Here is a 20,866-nt window from a genome sequence, read left to right on the forward strand (position 1 = left end):
GAAAAAAATGGTTGGCAGTTTTACCTTCACTGGGTGAAGTATATAGTTTTTTACAAATCTCCTGCACACCACCATAACTATTGATTTTATTGACACCTTCACGTCCCCGGAACTCCATGAGCTCGCGAAGTTGCTTAAGAGTGACACCATATTGGGCCGGTCGGCCATCTATTGTTGCCATTTTGCCTCGTCCACCGAGGTTGGCCTAAGCCAACTCTACTGCGCTTCTTAAAGTTAGCAGCTCCTATTATTCTCTGGTGTCACTGACACCACTGGCCTCCAGTAAATTAGAAGACCAACAGCTGAAACAGAAAAGTAAACAGCTTTAAAACATTTTGTTCCATTTTGTTCTAGATTTCTCTCCAGAATACCAAGAAAAGATGCGCTCGACTAAAGGATCATTAGCAAACAATAAAACGATCCGAATCACAGTTATATATAGTAGGTGTGTCATACCGCGTTAACGATATTCTTGAGCCTCGTATCTGTTACATCGACAACAAATACAGAAAAATCCTGACGGTTGGAAAGATGTCTAATAGAGTATCAAAGGATAAGGTCGAATGGTACAGACAAGAGGAAAAATATTTCAGGGAGAGGGCAATCCCAGCATCCGTTATAGCATGTTATTCGAGGACTGGGAGGCTGACACACGATCACAGCAAAGAAGTCTGTAGAACCGTGAAGGTTACAGATAGCTCGAGCGCGTCACCAACGATAGATATTTTAAGCCTGTCGCAGGTGTCGAGACTGAAATCAAGAGAGATTTCGGCGCGACCATGAAGGATGGAAAGAGAGACGAAGACGGCTTCCGGAGACACGACACGACACAACAGGGAAAATCGGTGTCGATGAACCCGACAAACGTTTATCGACTGGTCAGCGGCGAGGAACGCGTAGGAGGCCGGGAGTAAGATCACCGTCTCGGTGTCTGGGAATGCGACGAGTCGACGAGCCGCTCTCGGCTGTCACTGGACGCCGACACACGATTTTGAGGTTATGTGGCCTGGCCTTTGCAGTCGCGAACTGCTCGTTACAGAGATCCTGGCTGCAGCAGCTGTAGAACCGGATGGTTACTTCCGAAATTCTGTCACGACGAGGAAGAATAACGGGACCGAGCGATTGAACGGGCGGCATCATCGATACTCGGTCTAAAAATAACACTGACCGCGAGGACAGAGACAGAACGACCACACACAGAGACAGAGAGAGAGAGAGAGAGAGAGAGATAGAACGAGAGAGACAGGAGAGAGAGAGGGGGAGAGAGAAAGAGAGAGGTAGAGAGAGAAAGAAAGAAAGAAAGAAACTGTGATCCGTTTACCTTCTGGTGACAGTGTACGCGTTAACGTGGAGAGCGGATCGCGAATTCGCATGCAAACCGATCTCTCTCGTCACTGGTACGGACCCTCGAGCTTCATTCTTCCCTGTCGATCTCTCGGAACGTGGAAAACCCGATTCGCCGACCACGACCACACAATCCAGTAGCAGTGAACCTGTGGTCGCCACGGAAAGGCGTGTTAAGTGAAATAAGCCATTAGCAAAGCGGTAATCGATTCGTGTTGCCCTCTAGCCGCTCGCACGCGTACTGCGCCAAGTTCACTATTTTCCTCGAGATTCGAGCAATCCCCAGTGCTGGATCAAACAACGTGGCCAAACAGGGAGCCAAGTCAGCGAATCAGTTTCCCATTCGTCGATATACGAAACAATTGAATTTCCTCCACAAACTTTTAACGATACCAACAGCACTGCACAAACGCGTCCACAATGCGGTACGTATACACGCGCGTACGCACGCACGCACGCACGCACGTAGGGTTTAAATTTCCAATCGACACGAATTTAGTCGCGCATTAAATACGATACGAACCTTCGATTCAAAATCTCGAAGGCCGTACGAACGCAAGACGAAAAGACACTGGCCGAGGGTGGAAGTCTATCGAGAATTCTCGAATCGAATCGAGTCGAATTGAATCGAATCGAAACGAATCAAATCGAATCGAATCGATCGAGATTGAATTCGATCGGGAAGAGCTGGCGCGAAACGAAGTGTCCTGTCACCGGAACAATGCTGGTTTCGCAATGGCTGATCTACGACACCGTGGAACGTGCGATAGGAGAGCGAGAGAGGAGCCGCGACACATCGCTCGGCGAGTCTCGCGATCGACTGAGTCGACCGAGTCGATCGCGCTCCCCGCGCATTTTCACTTGGAAAGTTCAACCTGATTCATTCATCGCGTTTACGTAATTTTTACTCACAACTCTATTTTCATCCTATTACAAGGCGGGCCGTCGCCGCTGCGCCGGTTAAACAACTGGTTTTCTCGTCGCGTCGCGTCAGACAGAATTCCTTTTGCAACGAGCGAGAACTCGCGGTGATGTAACGAGCCAGGGTGACGATCGCGCACGTATCTTTCAATTAATTCATCACCGGCTGGACAAATTCGTCGGAATAATTGCATCACGGCCCGTTTTGCGCCACGGGAGAGAAGGGCACCGTTGTTGTGTGTGTGTGCGTGCGTGTGTGTGCGCCGTGCGTGTGCAATTTTCCGTTTCTGCCGTTTCTGGAGGCTGGCGGCGCGGCGACCACGGAAGTTAGGCGAGGCGCGCGCGCACCCGAATTGGCGGGTCCACTGTCGAAAAGCATCGATCGGAACGGATCGATACTCGAGATCGAACCGAACGATTCTCGCGACGCCGACGGGTGGCGGGAAACCGGGCGAGACCAGGGATTTAATGGAACGTAGAGGGCGTTTTTTTCGTTAACGGGAGAGAACGGTGTCGCGTTTAATAATCGACGGTTCCCTTTCCTTGTGTTGTTTCCTCTCGGTCGATAGCCCTCTCGACTGTTTCGAGAGCGTCGTTTAGCTGAAAGGAATTGTTTCGAAAGCGGTCAGAGGCCATTTCTTTGGCCGTGTGGAGGCGAGAGATATTTTCCGTTCTATATATTTCGGTGAGAAAAACAGACCAGAGCTGACAGAGTGTGAAAGAGAGAGAGAGAGAGAGAGAGAGAGAGAGAGAGAGAGAGAGAGAGAGAGAAAGAGAGATAGAAAGAGAGAGAGAAGCTCGCGTTCGATATCGTTGATTGAGCTGAAGGGCCGCGGAGAGTCGATACGGGGCAAACAGAGCGGCAAAGTAAGAGAGGAGGACAAGGAATCCTTTTGCCGTCCAATTCCAACTATTTTCGTATTTTCACGCGGATTCCCTTCCCCATTGTTTACCCATGGTTCGAGCTCTCGAGCCAGCCGTCGCGTCGACGGGATCGAGGAAAATTCTCGTTATCGACTACTCTACTCTCTCGCTGCGTCACGTCGCGCTTCGCCGTCCAACCATTTTAATCGTTAAACACTCGACGAGAGGGCCGGGGCTTGTCGGGACGTGTTACGGACATCAAATTGAAATCGAACGCGATATCTCAAGATCTATGTCGACGGTTCAAATCAAACTCGGACTCGATGCCGTCGGTGTTAGGCTGTTTTATCGGCAGGTCCTTCTTCGATCCATCCGATTACACAAAATTACTCGAAGAATATAGAATAATAAGGAGGATAAGGTTTTCGAGATGGGCGTGCATCGACCCCCGTTCGATCGATCGCGAGGTGTTAATCGCGGGGCGGCGGAAGGGACGCGCGAAAGGTCGCGGAGGTGCCAGAGAAGAAATCGAGTAATCCCCCTCCCTCCCTCGGGGGGCCGTAGAGGGGCTCGATATAGGTTCGATATGCGTGCAGAGTTGTTGACCAGGGGAGGGCTTCCTTAATTAGAAGCTGATTCGATAGGAAGACTAACTACTGCCTTGCTAAGCGCAAAGGTGGTAACTGCCCTTATTTTACATTTCATTCAACCGTGGGGCGACACGCGATCGTTTCGCTTTCCTGTTCACTGTCTGCTGTCTGCCGCACACTGTCCGCGACTGTGAAAGACCCCGATAGAGAAGATGGGAGAAAAAGCAAAAGGCGAAACTCGCGCGAAAAGAAGACGAGGCGGGGCGAGGCATGACAAGACAAGACAAGACGGAAACGATTTATCGGGAATTCCGTGGATGGGTGCTCGCCCGGCGATAACTTATCGAGCGTCTAATTATAATGGCTCTCGGGACCGGCTCTCCCATTGAATCGGATAAAATCGACCTATCTCTCGACAAGCGGTCCGGGCCGCTGCCCCCGACTCGTGTATAATTAGTGTAGGAACATGCTCGAGACGCGATAAGGGAGCTCCTGTACACTGTACACACGGTGCACCTTATTTCTAGACCCCTTCGGAATTCAACCTGCCGGTTCCCTATTAGGCGTCTCTATTGGCCGAGTATCGGCATGAGCAACCACAGGCGCACACGCCTCTCTCTCTCTCTCTCTCTCTCTCTGGTTCGCTCGCTCTCGCTCCATGTATTTATATTGATACCGACCCCGCGTCTATTTCTGTGATTTTCAAGCGATAGAAAGCGTGCCTTTAAAGCCAACGAACACTTATCCCTTCCGTTGTCCTTGATCGCTCCCTTTTTTTTCTCTAAGGTCAGTGGCTCTGGAAATTTAGGCGATACGTCCTCGAATAATCTAAATGGTTTTTCTATTAGTAAAGTGGGCGGAGCCGGAGCAGTGGCCCCGATGGGCGGAGCCAGGGCAAGCGGTGGCTGAAAAAGGCTATCGAGAGCGGACGGGCGGAACGGAGTTGGTGGAAAGTGGGCGGGGCCTGGACGGTGCCCCGTAGGGCTCGAAGAATCCTTTGACGAATCAAGGGAATCGCGTCGATCGATCGCGTGTTAACGGCCTTGTTAAAACGACACACCCGGTCCCGCGTGAATCGAGCCGAGCAGGAGAGGCGAAAGAGCGAGAGAGAAAGAAAGAGAGAGAGAGGGGGGGGGAGAGGGCAAGAGGAAGAAATTTAATCTTCCTAATTCCATTAGTTTTCGTGTAATTTACTCGGGTTCCAGCCGACTGGTTTGCACGATTTCGGCGGCAAGGCCTCCATCTATGGTCGAGAACGGAAAATAACGAGATCGAAAGATCCAGTCGATCCGGAGTGGATCGATATCGATGCCGATATCGCGGATAGCGGCGCTCTCACGTTGCGATCCATCGATCGGACACATCTTTCGATTTGGATCTCTTCGATTAGCTTGCCGGCTTAATCGGGGCCGTAATCGCGCGGCGGCTCGATTAAGGAGGGCCCGTTAACGATCTCGATGATCGACGCGGCGATCGATAACACGCCCTCCCGTATTTCTATACCAGCTCGAACGAGATCGAGCGCGGTACACTCTGGCGAACATAATACTAATAATAACGTACGATAAGCGATAACGATAAATCGAGGAAGGAAAAAAGAAAACTGCGATAAATATTGGTCTACAGGGTGACCGGAAAACGACGACTACAGAGGAAACAACGAACAACGAGAACCAGCGACCGGCAAAGATCAAACGTCTACGCCCAATTACGTGCAGAGTGCCGGAAAAGCAAGGAGTTTGGCGGCCAGAAGGAGGATCAAAGGATCGGTGGAGACGTTTTATTCGATTTGTCGGCGGAACGTGCGCGCGCGCGAGCGGCCACGGGTAACGAGAACGCGAACAGTGAATGGATTGTAAGGTCCTCGGCGAGGCGCGACCGCGTATTGCGCGAGTAATTGCATACGAATGCGGGAACGAATGCCGGAACGCAGGCGAGTGCACGCGAATGCCTTGGCGCGCTATAAATCTCGCGTGCTCCGCAGCTTAATTATCGCTGGTCGCCGGTCGCGTCTCTCGTCCGGCGTGCCTCGTTCCTTCCATTCCATCTCGTTCTCTGCTCTCTGCGGAAACTTTTAGCCTCTGAACCGCGATAACGCGAGTTTTCCTCCAACGCGGCGACGAAACTCGCCGAATTCGCTGGCATTTCTAACGGCCGGCGATCGCCGCGCGAACAACTCGAGATCGATGCTGCCCTGCGAAACGCACAATTGTCTCCCTTACCGACGCTGAGATTGTTCAGAAAAATGTACAATTTGGGAAGAAGAGATACGATTATTCGAGCCTTGCGGTTTGTCTTTACAGCGACGAATTGGCAACAATTACAAAATCGTATCTCCTCCTCCCAAATTGTTCATTTTTGGACACAATCTGAGCGTCGGTTAGGGAGAGATTACTGTAGTTTCACCTTTCGAATGATTTTAGTCGCAACGAATTCTAATATTTCGCAAGAACGTCGCCGATCGCATTACTATTCCCGATTGCTTCGTCGCTATTACATACGGATTGAGATTCTAAACGCAGAAAATCGCGTGGACGTGAACATTGTTCGACATTATTTTCGTATTTCCGCGTGTACGCCCGGTTCGCGAAAGTCGAGGTGGACGTTCGAGCGGATGATGCCGCGTCCATTGCATAACGCAGGCCCTCCTGGTCCATTCTAAAACGTAAACACCGTTGTTTTTGCCGAAACTATTCATAGACCCGTTCAAAATGGATAGAAAGCTACCGAAACTCCTCGGGATTTTCGACGGATATTTGGAAAATAGACTCGAAGTCCTGCTAGATCTCAGAAAGCGGACTACTCCGCTCGGCCCAACCGCAACCAAACCGATCCTCCGCGCGGAGAAAGTCTGCGGTTCTGGTAAACAAGATAACGCGACGCACAGAAGCGTTTTGGATATTCTCGGCGATTTTTCACGTACCGAGAGGAGCCACGCGCGATAGTACGTCGTTCAAGGTCGCGGCCGAGCGAACGAAAGAACCGAAAGACGCGAAGAAAAAGAGAAGCCGATGAATACGGTAATGTCTCCCTCACTGACGCTCAGATTGTCCACTAAAATGGACAATTTGAGAAGAGGAGATACGATTGTTCGAGCCTTGCGGCTCGTTTTTATAATTGTGGACAATTTGTAACTATAAAAATAAACCGCAAGGCTCGAATAATCGTATCCCCTCTTCCCGAATTGTCCATTTTTCTGCACAATCTCAGCGTCAATTAGGGAGACATTACTGTAGTTGAAATCGAGGACCGATTTCGGGGATACAGGAGAGTCGGAGGCCTGGATCTCGGCCGATCAATGGCGCCACCACCGGCGAAACATCTGATTTTACGAGGTCTAGTCCAGATATATCACGGTTTTACGAGTCCTCCCCGCGGATTGCTAGGACTTTACGAGCCCTAGGAGGGACCTTGCCGAGGGACCTTGCCGAGGTCTCTCCTAGCACCTCTGGCCAGCTCTCCGAGAATCTCTCGGTCTCTCGGCGCTGTCCTAGGCCCGCGAAGAATCTCCCGGCTATTTCTATTCGAAGTACAGCAAAGAACCTACTTACGGTGGCGAGCTCTATCGCGTTTTCAAAATCCGCAGCTCTCTCGCGGTTCTATCTCTCTCTCTCTCTCTCTCTCTCTGTCTCTCTCTGTCTCTCTATCGGTTCTCGCGGCTACTCGCAGACAGACGAATATTTATAAACTCAAGGTCCCGGGGGGACACGGACGGAGCCGGGAGACTTGGACACGGCTACTCTTCCGCAAAAACTCATTTATTGGATCACCGGCGAGATGGACGGAGGGATGGACTCGCAGAGAGAGAGAGAGAGAGAGAGAGAGACAGAGGATAGGAGAGAAGAGACTCGCGATATCGCCGATAATAAACGCGCTGACAGATCTCAAGATAGAAGATAGGCGAGCCTAACGAATGCCACGGCGAACCGATTGATAACGTGCCGAAGTAAAGTATTGTGTAAACGCTCGTGACGCTGATGCGCTCCGCGGTCGTCGTATTATGACGTCAATCGGGATCTCGTGAAACGAGCGGAGCCAGCCGGATGCAACGATCTCGCCGAGACGTCGCGATTTCTCGGGCAAACGACCGTTAGCCGGTCTCCGCGTTAGCATTTTAGCCGACAACTTTGCCCGACTTCGACTTTGACTCGGGCTCGTGTTTCGCTGACCGATTCGGCGGTCTAGCGCGAAAAACGGTGACTAAAACGCCGAACAAAACGCCGCGGCGTTCGACGGTGGAAACGCGCGGTCGCCGCGGATAAAGGCCGCTTGTTCCTCGAAGCAGAGATTCGCGGTATCGCCGGCGGTATCGTAATCGCGCGAACCTCAGAATCCTATTTTGACTCGCGCACACGTCAAACCAAACGCAAACAGAATCGCGCGTTTCCCCAGTCACGGTTCGAAATAAAAATATTTTATTGACTTGCCCGTAAAATGCCTACACTCCGGATTTATGTGTTTGTCCGCGGAATCTCGATTCTTCCCCCCTCCCTGCCTGCTTCCCTGCCTACCTCCCTCGCCGCCTGCCTGCCTCCCTCGTCTATTCGATCCTCGACCCTCGAGCAACCGTGTGTGCGCTGGTGCGCCTGTCTGTTTTCTTTGCTCTTCGATCGTCGTCCCTCGTTTATCTGTTACACGGCCCGAGGAGCATTTGCATTACACGATAACCACGCCGAGACACACTACCCTCCTTTTCCCTTTATCTCTCGGGCCGACGCACATGGAAACAAGAAAAACCCCGGTAATCTGTGCCCACTAATTGATTCGACGGCGATAACAGAGATAACGAGTCGCCGGCCGATTTACAGGCCGTTTCCAGCGATCCGTCGCTGCCGGTCGACAGCCGGAAAAACCCGAGGATGTCCGGTCGATGTCCAAATTTTTTCTCGAGGGGCGTGGCTTCGCCTTCGCGGGAGCCGCGTGGAAAAACATCCGGCAGTTTTATCCTATTCGTAATCGATCGAATTATTGTTTTGATCTACCTTGTAGTAGCTGCTAGCCTTGAACTAGCGCTCTTACGGAGGACTATGAATTATTTAAATTTAACTGTACCTATAGGAATTCAACGATTATTAACAACACAAATATATATAAATACAAAGACCTGTTGCGAAATCAAATCGGCCAACACGGCTCGTATCGTCGTTACAAAAACTTGCGAACTATTTAGGCCGGTTGATTTCAGCGCCTGGATTTTGCATAGTTTAAACTAAACACCGTTAAAGTCCCGAGCTAAACGCGTCTTACCACGGTTAATTCTATACCGCTAAAGTTTTCTATTGATATCTGAATATCCAAGCATGCTAGAACTAGATGACGTACAGAAGTTTAAAGAAACTTCGTAGTTCTTGCCGCATAGTTTTTCTCATAACGAATAGAAACGTATCGATCTCTGTGCTTGTACAGCTACCGTGTATCAATATAATTACGCGTGTCATCAGTCCCGGCAAGCATTCCGGAAAAAAGAAGAAACATGCATCTGTTTTTCCAGTCACGAGCGTTTCCCACGCAGGCTGGCTGCCTTGTTCGTTTCGCTGTGCGGCGGCAGTGCTCCGAGGGGCGTGGCCTGGGCTACGGAAGCGCTCCAGGACCGCCCCCAAGGGCCAAAAGTCGTCGCGCAGGCGACCGGAGAGCTCGTTCGGAACGATATACGAATCGCGGGAAGGCGAGTCGAGAGATAAAGTTATCTCGTCTCGTCCCGTCCCGATTGAAACGCGCCTCTCGACGCGCACATATTCTGCCCGCGATTCCCAGCGGTTCTCAGCGACGATTCTTCGAACCCGCATCGGACGCTCGCCGCGCAAGGAATACCGATTAGCATGTTTCAATGCCGATGCGCGTCGGTTGTCTCTCGACCCGTTCCACTCGGAATTCCTGTCTCCTTTCAATTATGACGCTTCGCGCAAAGAATCTCTGTGCGCGCCCGTTGTTCTCGACGCCTCGGCGAATCGATCGATCCTCGCTCGCGTTCGCGTCGACCGGATTTCTCGCGACCGGTTTTCAATCGACCGGATGGACGCGAGAGTCCGTCTCGCGGAATAGTTTCGCCGCTGCGACTTTCCCGGCGAAGTTTCCCGCGGAAGCCTCGTTTCGCTCGCTCCTTCGTCGAGTACCGTGCCGAGAAACTCGGAAACCACGTCTTTCCAAGAGATCGTAGATCGTAGATATCGTGGATATCTCGTAGAGCGGCGTGCGGCTCGGGCACGCGTCGCCGAAAATCTCGATGGATCAGATAGAGCCTGTTTATTTTTACTCGACCGGCCTAACGTCTGGGCGGTCGCCCACGTCGTTCGCGTCCAAGATCGAGAGTTTCCTAGCGCGTGTCGCGCCGAGGAATCGGCACGGCTCGTTCGAAAGATCGGCTCGCGAAAGGGAAGACGCCCGCTGGTCCGAACTCGCCGCGAATCCCTGGATTCCTTTCGGATCGTCCGACTTTTATCTCGCATTCGGCGGACCGTTCGCGGGAACTGGAGCAGACCTTTGGCCCGAGAGGAGCGGAGAGGGTAGGAGAGGAGAGCGATGTTCGGTTTCTCCGGGAAGCTCGGCCAGGATATCTGGTGTTCCCGAACCGTGACGCATACAGTGTTATTACGTCACGAATCTTGGCCGGATGGCCGATCGATACGCGGCTCGTGTTATCATCCAACGACAAAAAGCCCGACCGACTCGCTCGCTCCCTCTCCCTCTCTCTCTCTCTTTCTCTTTCTATCTACAACTCTATCTCTAGTTCCATCTCTATCCATCGCGCACTTCTTCGCCGGCTCAATCGAACCCGACCGGCCTATTCCCCGAAGAATTTCGGCACTTTATATTTAGCGAATTCCCGACAGGCTGCACCAGCCTATTTCGTACCGCTCCGAAAATAATAATCGCATCGCGGGACGTCGCGTACCGTCGCGGGATCGTTTGCTGAAAAATTCCTAAAGCTAATCGCGAGCTGTGTTCGCGGCCGACGACGGGACGATTCCGCTCTGCTCCCGCTTCGCGCCGCGACGATGTGTAGACGGTCACTTTCTCCAGTTAACAAACTTGGCGCGCGCTAAAAATACGCGGACAACTCGGCGAAAAGTTCGCGGCGGATCGACGCGTTTCCCACGGTTCCGGCAAATTATAAATAAAATCGTCGGGCAAACTTTTTCCGGGCGGATCGACCGGGATCCAAGACCAACTTTCGAGCCTACTGTTTCGCGTGGAAATCGGCGAGCAAGACCGATAACGGCGATATAACAGAGACACAGCAGCAGATACGCGAATATAATTTCGGCAGACTTCTGATTTCCAGGGAATTTCTGTTTAAAGTTTCGCGACGCGTCGCGTCGCTCGGGTTGGTCGTTAATATTAATTTGATATCGGAGGCGGGTCGGAGCGGAACGGAGCGGATAGGAGCCGTATAAATACTCGCGCTTGTCAAGTGTACCGGACATCTCTCTCGCTCAGAAGCAGCGAAAGTGTTACAGGCGCGAGCGTAACAATCGTGACACCATTACGAGCGATTTAATGCGCCGGTTAAGATTAGACCGGAATGCTAAATAAACCGTTAAACGCGCGACAATAAGGTTAATTCACATCAGACGTCGATGAAGAGGAAATTAAAAGCGTCCGACGCAACGCGGCGACCGACGCCCCGCCGCCGCCTCCGCCACCCTATCGCCACCCTGTCGCCACCCCGACGCCACCCTGCCGCCACCACCCGACGCTTCTTTGTTCTTTTTAAACTGCTATCGATCCGGGCGTTCCCTCGTTATTCGCTACTCGGACGGGTCCGACGAGGAACCAGCAGCGAGGCAGCCCTTCGCTTTCCGAAACAAGCCGCCCCCGCACGAGTCCACGATGCTTCGCCATGATTCATGGTGTAACTTCGGCGGACCTTCGGGGAACCGTTATCGCAGAGATTTATTTATTTATTATTTATTTCTGCGCGCGTGTAGAATATCGTATGGACGGTGTTTCAAAGAATAGAGAGACAAGAAAAGTTCACGGAGTCGCGGATATTTAACTTGATTTCATTTGTTTATGTATCATATTAAAATGTATGCAATATTATAATGTATCATATTAAAATCGACAGCAAATATTATTCGCTGGTGCGACCGGTTTCTTCGCGTTCTGCATAAAAATCGTTGAAACTACAAAGACTATTTCGTAGGAAATAATTCAACAAATTTGTTCGTTCGAGCGTCCACTATGGCAAAAATGACGAGAGGTCTAAATATATTCGGTCTCGTCGATCTTAATACAGCAGCACACAGCTTAGTCGTTTTGAATATTCGGTTGATTCGGTGCTAAAAGTAAAGGGAAACGAAAAGATTGTCGGCGGAATTCGAAGCGGGGAAGATTCTTTTTTCACAAAGTCTGCATATATATCGGCGGTCCACGGTGTATTCGACGGGCTACTAGCAAGGCGCTACCGCAGAGATGCGAAAAGGAACAACGACCCAGATGGTACGGTGCCAAATGAAAGACTAGGGTGACCTCGAGGACCGTCGGAGCTAGTAGCGAGGCGATACGGCGATTTCAATGGAAAGAAAACAATTGGCAAATTGCGGGGGAAATCGTGCCTGAAATGGGCGTGGCTTCGTCTCTTTGCAACTTCCAACGGCCGATGGATTACGGGAAAATTGGTCTAGCTGGTTTCACCGAATAATTATAATAATTGCTTTCTTTGACCAACGGGCGAACACTCCTTACGCCTAATCCTTTGCGCTCGAGTGCCCTATCCAGAATAATTTGTACGTTCTCGAAGTGATTTATATTTAAAGAGTAAAACATTCGTGAGCAAACACTCTCGCCCTTCGAACTCTCGTTGATCGAATAAACATGATTGTTGCTATTGCAGTAAATTCTCCCTAAGTCGGGCTCGGATTGTGCAGGAAAATTGACAATTTTGGGAAGAGGAAATGCGACTACAGTAATGTTGTCTCCCTTACTGACGCTCAGATGGTTCACTAAAATGGATAATTTCAGGAGAAGAGAGACGATTATTCGATCCTTGCGGTTTATTTTTATAGGAATAATCGTATTCGATTAATCGTATCGCTCGAATAATCGTATCTGCTCTTCCCAAATGATCCATTTTAGTGGACAATCTGAGCGTCAGTAAGGGAGACATTACTGTTATTCGATTAGGAACCGCGAGAACGATGTGAAAAAAAGGTAATCGATGTCATACAACTTAACTTCTGAGTATCAATCTGATTAAACAAAGCACCTTAATCTTGTGAAATTGTTGAGGTTGTCGCAGTCCAAGTATTCGAATGGCTTCGAGCGCGAGGGATTAATTAAACGTCGCGCGACCGACCGACACATGGAGGGAAAAGAATCGACGCGGGGTGACAGATAGGCTAAAAAAAATCAATGAACGCGACAACAATGACAAGAACGACGAGCACGAGAAGAATGAGAATAACGGAGTAAATCGAAGGGAAGTCTAGCCACTGGGGCAAGTGGTTCGCGTTAGCTCGATGAAGCATTCGATCGGTTCACGGTCGCGAGGGTGGAAGGGAGGGGGGCAAAGTTTTCGCGTAAAGTCGTCTCCGCTTTAAGCGATCTAGGAACAAAGAAGCTTGAGAAACACTGGCGAGGTTTACGTTAGACCAGAGAGAGCTCGGTTCTCCGCGAGACAGAGGCGAGGCGCGAAGGGTGTCGAGAGAGACCGCGCTTTAGAGTGCAATTTCCAATACATCTCGAGGCCTCTTTGGCTGCACTAGTGTCCTTAATGCGCACATAGTTGATAGGGATCGATAGCTGGAATTATTTTTGCGCCGTCTTTCGTGACCCATTTTTCAGCGAGGCGGACTCGCGGACAGCTCCGCGATTCGCGCCGATTTCCAGGCCGATTTCCAAGCCGATAGAGTAATGTCTCCCATACTGACGCTCAGATTATCCACTAAAATGGCTAATTTGGGAAGAGGAGAGACGATTATTCGAGCCTTGCGGCTTGTTTTTACAATTGTGGACGATTTATAACCATAAAAATAAACCGCAAGGCTCGAATAATCGTATCTCCTGTTCCCAAATTGTCCATTTTTGTGCGCAATCTGGACGTCAATTAGAGAGACATTACTGTACATCGACGCCCTTCGAGCGAGCTCTTTCCCGTCCCTTCGCCATTCCGGCGCCACGCTTCGCCTCGCTTTATTCGCGGGCCGATTTGTAACCCGTTATGGAAGACCAACAACACGAAATCAAGGACGCCGCTTATTATTACTAAGGGCTTCGATACCGATCAATACCGCATAATCCAGCGCCGCGTTCGTACAACATTCCTCCGCCCTCGCGATCTCTCTCTCCTCCGAAAACTCCTCGCTTTTCCGGCGACGATCACCGCGATCCTCGAGCAGAAATTCGGCGAATTTTCATTTCACAGGGTACATTCGGTGAATCCGCGCGTTTCGCGGCAAAACGCGCCGAACAATTTTTCCGCGAAGATCGAGTGCTGCGTGTAATCGCCGCAGGGGAGCGAAGGGTGCAGAGGAGCGGCGATTACCGTGGGCGGAGCAGACGCGATTTTCCGAAGTAATTCACGGAACCGACTATGATCCACGGCCTTTTCCAGCGAGCCGCGAACCAGGGAAACCTTGAAAACATACGCGTCAGGTAATTACACGGCTTCCTATCCCCGAGCATATTATAAAAGCGATGGCTCTCCTCCTCCTCCTTCTCTCCTCCGTCGTTCCTCTTCTACTCTTCTACATCGCTAGGCTCCGCGCGTCGATTATAATCGCTGATATTTCCCTTTCTTACCGATAATTGATCGACCGCCGCGGCTCCGCTCGGCTCGGCTCGACTCGACTCGACGCTTCGCGTTTCAAATGTCTTTCCGTAATAAGCAAATGGAATAACGAAGGTCGGCTATATGTGGGCCGTCCCACCGGCGAAACTGGGTCAGACTGTACCATTCAAACTGTTTCAGATAAACGCCGGTGGGGAGAGCAAGAGCCAGAGAAAACGAGAGAGAGTGAGAGAGCTGGAGAGAAAGGTGGCATTGTATCGCTAATCGATGCTAGTTTTTAATTAAAGTTTCGACGCCGACCGAGCCACTCGTTAACGAACACCTTTAATCGTTATTCTCGTCGCGGCGCTTCGAGTTCCCGCCAAAAACCCGACACTCCGCAGTTACGAAACCGATCCACGCGAACACGCCGAGGCTTTCGCAGTGCCGCGAAAGAGATCGAGACGAATCGATGTTCGACCGAGGATGGATCGACGACGACTCGAATCGCTGGGGCGATCGTCGGCGCAGGGGAGCGAAGAGTTTCAGTAGTACGAGTCCAGGAATCGCGAGCCTAAAGCGGCGCGCTCGATTAACGTTTCACGAGGCCTGGTTCGGCCCGTTCGATATTTACTATAGGTCCGATCGAGCTCCGCGGTTCCGGGGAAGGGACTCTGTCCGAATAAAGGAAGGAGGGAAGAAAGGAAGAGCGCGGAGGGGAGAGGAGAGGAACACTTAAAGATTACGAGATGAGCTACGGCAATCAAGAAAGTTGGCAGACGGTCGCGGGGGCCGCGACGGGCCGAGGCGTCTGGGGCCGCGAGACCGTTGCCAAAGTATCAACCGACGACGCGACGCGACGCGTCGCGACGAGACAGTGAGTCGACGTGAACCTTTTCGGTTCCGCCGTGCTCCTCCGTTCCCGTGTGCCCGCGCTCCTTCGCTCGCCGGCTTCCACCCCCGCGCCCGCCCCTCGCGCGCGATCAATATTTTCTGGCCGGCCGATCTCCACACCGCCGGGGAAAAAAGAAATCCGCGAGTCGGCGGCGGGGGGTTGGGAGCGCGATGCTCTATACGGTTTGTATAGTGCGAACTACGGTAATGTCTCTCGAATTGACGCCCAGATCGACCACGAAAATGGACAATTTGGGAAGAGGAGATACGATTATTCGAGCCTTGCGGTTTAGTTTTATATAGTTGTAAATTGTCCACAATTATAAAAACGAGTCGCAAGGCTCGAATAATCGTATCTCCTCTTCCCAAATTATCCGGTTTAGTGGACAATCTGAGCGTCGGTAAGGGAGACGTTACTGTATACAGAGCGTCAGTAAGGGAGACATTACTGTATCCAGAACGTCAGTAAGGGAGACATTACTGTATATGGACCGAAGCCCTTGGTTACGAGACGCTCGGATACACCCGGGCTACTCGTGGGACACCCAGTGTCCCTGTGTCGAAATTGCAGACTCTACATCGTTTGTCTATTTATTTGATGTGCCAGGGAAATTAGCCATTAGTTGCAGAAGTACAGAGATTTGGAATACGGCTTGATACGGAGCATCGGATAAGTAGAAAAAAGGATAAGATAACCGCGATTAATAATTAAGATAACCGCCTTAAATCCTGTTAGAAAGAGCGTAGCGAGAGATTGGGAAAATCAATGGGCTAATGGACTCTATTTACAATAGAGAAAACACGATAGAGCCTGGTACGATATCCATAAGTTGTTCCACGTTTCCGAACATGGAGAAGTTCGTCTGGGTCTGAGATGAAATATTGGAGCATTCGCGTGGAACTTCTCCAATAATGCCGGAGAATCAAGGCGTCCGTTAACGACTTTATGTGCGAGGATAATGTATCTTTTCCATCGTACTAGCACAGCTTACACACATCTCGTTCACTCTGACGTCACGCAGACGATCTCGACTTTGCTTCGGGGAAATGATCCGAAGCCATGTCTTTAGGCACGGTAATTGTCTCTCGCGTTGTCCCTCGGCTTGGGAACGAAACTCGACTGCTTGGGAAGAGGGGATACGATTATTCGAGCCTTGCGGCTCGTTTTTATAATTGTGGACAATTCATAACTATAAAAATAAACCGCAAGTCTCGAATAATCGTATCTCCTGTTCCCGAATTGTCCATTTTTGTGGTCAATCTGGGAATCAATTAGAGAGATATTACTGTACTTATCGCGGTCCGAGAGCTATGATATCTGCGTATCAGGCCGAATCTGCAAATCCTCGCGCATCGAATAAAGATATTGGAATTGGATCTAAGATACGTGCTCTGGTACATATAGGGTCGCGGAGTCGCGCACGTGACCCCACTTGCCTCTGATATCGGCTTCCATCCAATTATTCCGAGACCGTGGACAACCGGCATTATCAGACCGGTGGTGCTAGCGAGAACGGCAGCGGCAACGGCAACGACGACGACGACGACGACGTTAACGGAAAGCTTTGTCTCGTCTGAGCGTCGACCTTTCCCCCGGAACGATCCTTGATCACGAACCTTTCGTGGCCGTGAATCATCCTGCTTGCCGCGACTAATTGTCTCGTCGCCCTTCCCCCGCGATCGGAGAACAGGCCTGTGCCGTCCGTTTGGCGAGCCGGTCGAACGATATCGAGAAAAGTAACGACCGGGCCGCGAACTTTTATGCAAAATACCAACTGAAAGACGCGGACACAGCTGCACAGAAATTGATTTCTCTTTCTACGGTAATGTCTCCCTTACTGACGCTCAGATTGCCCACTAAAATGGATAATTTGAATTGTGGACGATTTATAACTATACAAATAAACCGCAAGGCTCGAATAATCGCCTCTTTTCTCCCTAAATTGTCCATTTGTGTGGTTAATCTGGGCGTCAATTAGAGAGACATTACTGTAGCCATTTATTTTTGTCCATTTCTTTGTCATTTTTTTCCTTTTGTCATTTTATAACTAGTGGCTAATTTCCCGTACATATTCAATAAATAAATAAATGGACTAGATTCTTCGAACGTTATCCGTAGGAAAGAATAATAGTCGGAGGAACAAAATTGTTGCAACGCCCTGTATCTCGGATATCGGAGGAGCCGAGCTTTCCGAAATCGTCGTCTCCGACCTATTTGCGAAGTTTCGGATTTAACGGGGAAGAAGCATGAGAAACAGGGCTGGCAGAGGGGAGAGGGACGGCGACCATAACTGTCGGCGTACGACGCGCGAATTTACGAATAGAAAAGTTTCGAATAAGAAGCACAGAGCAAAGTGGCTCGCGGCCAGACGCGAGGCGATATTTCATCCGCGGAATACCGTCGCGTCGCGTCGGAATCGGGGCGCTTCTGTGCATCTTCCTGCCCGCACGCTCCCCGCGTCTTCATTTATTATTATTATTTATTGGTAAAACGGGCTGAAAGCCCTTTAAATACATACTAGTTTACGCACGGAAGAAGATGCCATTAGCATCGTGCGATTACGCCGGTGATAATACAGTAATGTTTCTCTAATCGACGCCCAGATTGCGCACAAAAATGGACAATTTGGGGAGAGGAGATACGATTATTCGATAGCCCTGCGGTTTATTTGTATAGTTATAAGTTGTTCACAATCATAAAAACGAGCCGCAAGGCTCGAATAATCGTGTCTCCTTCTCCCAGATTAGCCATTTTAGTGGACAATCCGAGCGTCAGTAAGGGAGACATTATTATCGAATCGACGTTCGAAGGGGTTCATAAAGGAACCGATAAAAAATTGCGGTCGTTCCGCGGCGAAAAAGTTCTCGGACGACGTCGAACGCGTATCCAAACAATTCAACGCGAAATACTTGATATTTGGAAACGCGTACCGAGAACCGCCTAGCAACGAGATTAACAGCTTCCGAGCAAACTACGAGAATACAAATACAATATAGATTTGTTTTGGAACACGCGTCAGAGCACCGCTGTCCCTTGGCCGGTGAATCGACCGTCCCAATTAAACAAAACGATGACTAGGACTGCCCGATCAGATTGCTGGGTTCTTCCAGTCCAGGTCCTAAACAAACGACGGCCCCGATTGACCGGCAACTCGAACCGTACTTTCGCCTATCTTTCCGCAAACAATGCGTCGTCTCCGACGACGAGTGGCCTGGCGTCATCGGAACCGTGTCTCTCCCGCGCCCTTTGTACCGGGTGTAGCAATAGTAATGTCTCTGTAATTGACGCCCAGATTGACCACAAAAATGGACAATATAGGAAGAGGAGATACGATTATTCGAGCCTTGCAGCTCGTTTTAATAGCTGTTGACAATTCGTGACTATAAAAATGAACCGCAAGGCTCGAATAATCGTATCTCCTCATCCCAAATTACAATCCATTTTAGCGGGGACAATCTAAGCGTCGGTAAGGGAGACATTACTGTACCCGGGTTCTAGGATCGCGCGTCGCGTGGTCGCCGCTCTTCGGAGACCTTTGAACGCCGCGCGAACCCAATCTCGTGGAGAGAAGCTTGCATAAAGTTTTGGCAGCGGCGGTGCGTCCAGCTCGAATTCACTGGCACGTCCATTAATCGTGGACGGCCGCGGGAGAGTCGATCTTTTCGGTGGAAATGCGGCGAGCCAGGCCCGCGCGATGAACGGTGCATTGTCTGGGACACAGAGGGACGCGGAAGGTGTAAGATGGAAGGCAGAAGGCAACAGCGAGTTTCCAGGCCTGGCCGGGGCTAGGCTAGCGTTAAAATAAGCTCCGCGGTCCTGTTAACAGGAAGACGACGATATATCCGTCGGCGCGGATAGCTCTAGCTCGGTGAAAAACCATCGAGGATGCATGCCAGCCGACAATACACGGGCACGCACACGCGTTCGCTTGTTCACGTGTGCGCGCAGGAACACAAGGCGAGCGAGCGAGCGAGCAGAGCGCGGAGCTCCTCGCCGTGGAAAAAGTTAATCGGCGCGGCGCGGAGCGGAGCGGCCCGGTCGCTGTGCTTTATTTCTGGAGACGGCGCACGCTCCGCCAGTCTCCCACACGTGTCTAGTTATTTTTAAGCCACCATGACGCGTACCAGCCGCACACGGGAACTAGATACCGCTTCCTGGTAAAAGGGTAGAGCCGGCCGAGGGGGTCGGGATCGCCCTTGAACCGAATCGAGCCCCGTTCCGGCGGATCGATCGATTTATCGGGACGGTTCCCCGCCACGGATGTTCTCCGATCGACGAATCCGCCGGATCCGTCCGGCGATTCTAGGGAATTTTTGTTCGCCGTTCGCGGGAAAAATCGACGAAGGCTGACTTCGAGCGAGCTTCCCCTGGACCTTGCCTCTCGGCGAGGGCAGGGGTTAGGGGAACCGTGGGACGCGATCGAAGCAGCCTTGAACCACGACACGAATCGAAGGTGCGCGCGGCACACCTGTGCGGAGCGGATCGGAGCGATTCGATTCGAGTCGCGTCGCCTCGCGTCGCGACTGAGAATTCCTCCTTCTGCCTGGTGGAAAAACTAGGGGGAAAGGGGGAGGAGGAGGATCCGCGGAGGACGAAGGACGGGATCGGGGAGGCCCGGAGGATCCCGAATCGCGAAAGAATCCGGGATCCAACGGTAAGGGCACGCTTAGGCACGCGAGGAAGGCGCACCTGTTATGCGAAAGGGGTTCGCGGAACGGTGACGTACCACAACAGGCTCGGGGATCGATAAATTCGCGGCACGTGCACCCCTCTCGATCGATTCCCTCAGCGAGACTGTCGATTACATCCTAAAATAAGACCACGGGAACCGGCGGCGACACCGGCACGGAATATTATTGCGCACGCGTACGACCCCGTCGTGTTTTTCAATTATTTCGCGTGTGCTCGAGAAATGCATACGAGGAATGCACGCTTCTTGCTTGCTTGCTTTCTTTCTTTCTTTCTACCCGCCGTGCCGCCGCCTCGCACGAATACGGAATCGAGCGATCGAGGAAAAGGGAAACCGCGGTTTCGAACGGGAGGATCGGCTTACGACTGGGTCCGCGGGGACGCGAGCCATTTCCCGCGGACCAATTCACCGGAAATCTGCTACGTAATTCTTTCCGCGATATAGGTCGATAGGTCGATATACTCATGGCTACGGTTTAACCTTTCGACGGCCGCAAAGGTAACGTAGTTCCTGGGGGGAGGGGGCATCTGCCGATCCGAACCACCCTTTCGGGATCGAAAGGAGATTGATGATCGAGAACTCGGAGTCTGGTTTTTTGAATTAAGTTGTCTCGATCGTTGTACCGAATTCTGCCGAGTTTCTGTTAGTTCGTGGTTGAAATTGTTTTCGACTATTAAAGTAACCCCCTGTTTTTCGACATAAAAAGGTACAGTAATGTTTCCATAATTGACGCTCCACAAAAATGGACAATTTTGGAAAAGGAGATACGATTGTTCGAGCCTTGCAGCTCGTTTTAATAGTTGTTGACAATTCGTGACTATAAAAATGAACCGCAAGACTCGAATAATCGT

At 51.0% G+C, this 20,866-nt stretch overlaps 1 protein-coding gene across 16 annotated transcripts in view; it reads right to left on the minus strand.

Annotated features, from left to right (window-relative positions):
- The window catches only part of PMCA (plasma membrane calcium-transporting ATPase 3), a 73,104-nt gene that overhangs the window by 42,356 nt on the left and 9,882 nt on the right, over positions 1-20,866 (minus strand). For 14 of the 16 annotated variants that reach the window (XR_004491966.2, XM_076522048.1, XM_076522047.1 and 11 more), the window contains one exon: positions 25-302. Coding sequence is in view for 15 of the 16 variants with exons in the window: in XM_076522048.1 (XP_076378163.1) it covers positions 25-181 (157 nt within the window). In the remaining variant the exon portion in view is untranslated. Of the gene's footprint in view, positions 1-24; positions 303-456; positions 1,154-1,321; positions 1,843-20,866 lie in introns of those variants that run through there. The other 2 variants (XM_033481867.2, XM_033481869.2) reach the window with 2 other exon arrangements.

Source organism: Megalopta genalis, chromosome 5 (assembly GCF_051020955.1).
Source record: "Megalopta genalis isolate 19385.01 chromosome 5, iyMegGena1_principal, whole genome shotgun sequence".
NCBI lineage: Eukaryota > Metazoa > Arthropoda > Insecta > Hymenoptera > Halictidae > Megalopta > Megalopta genalis.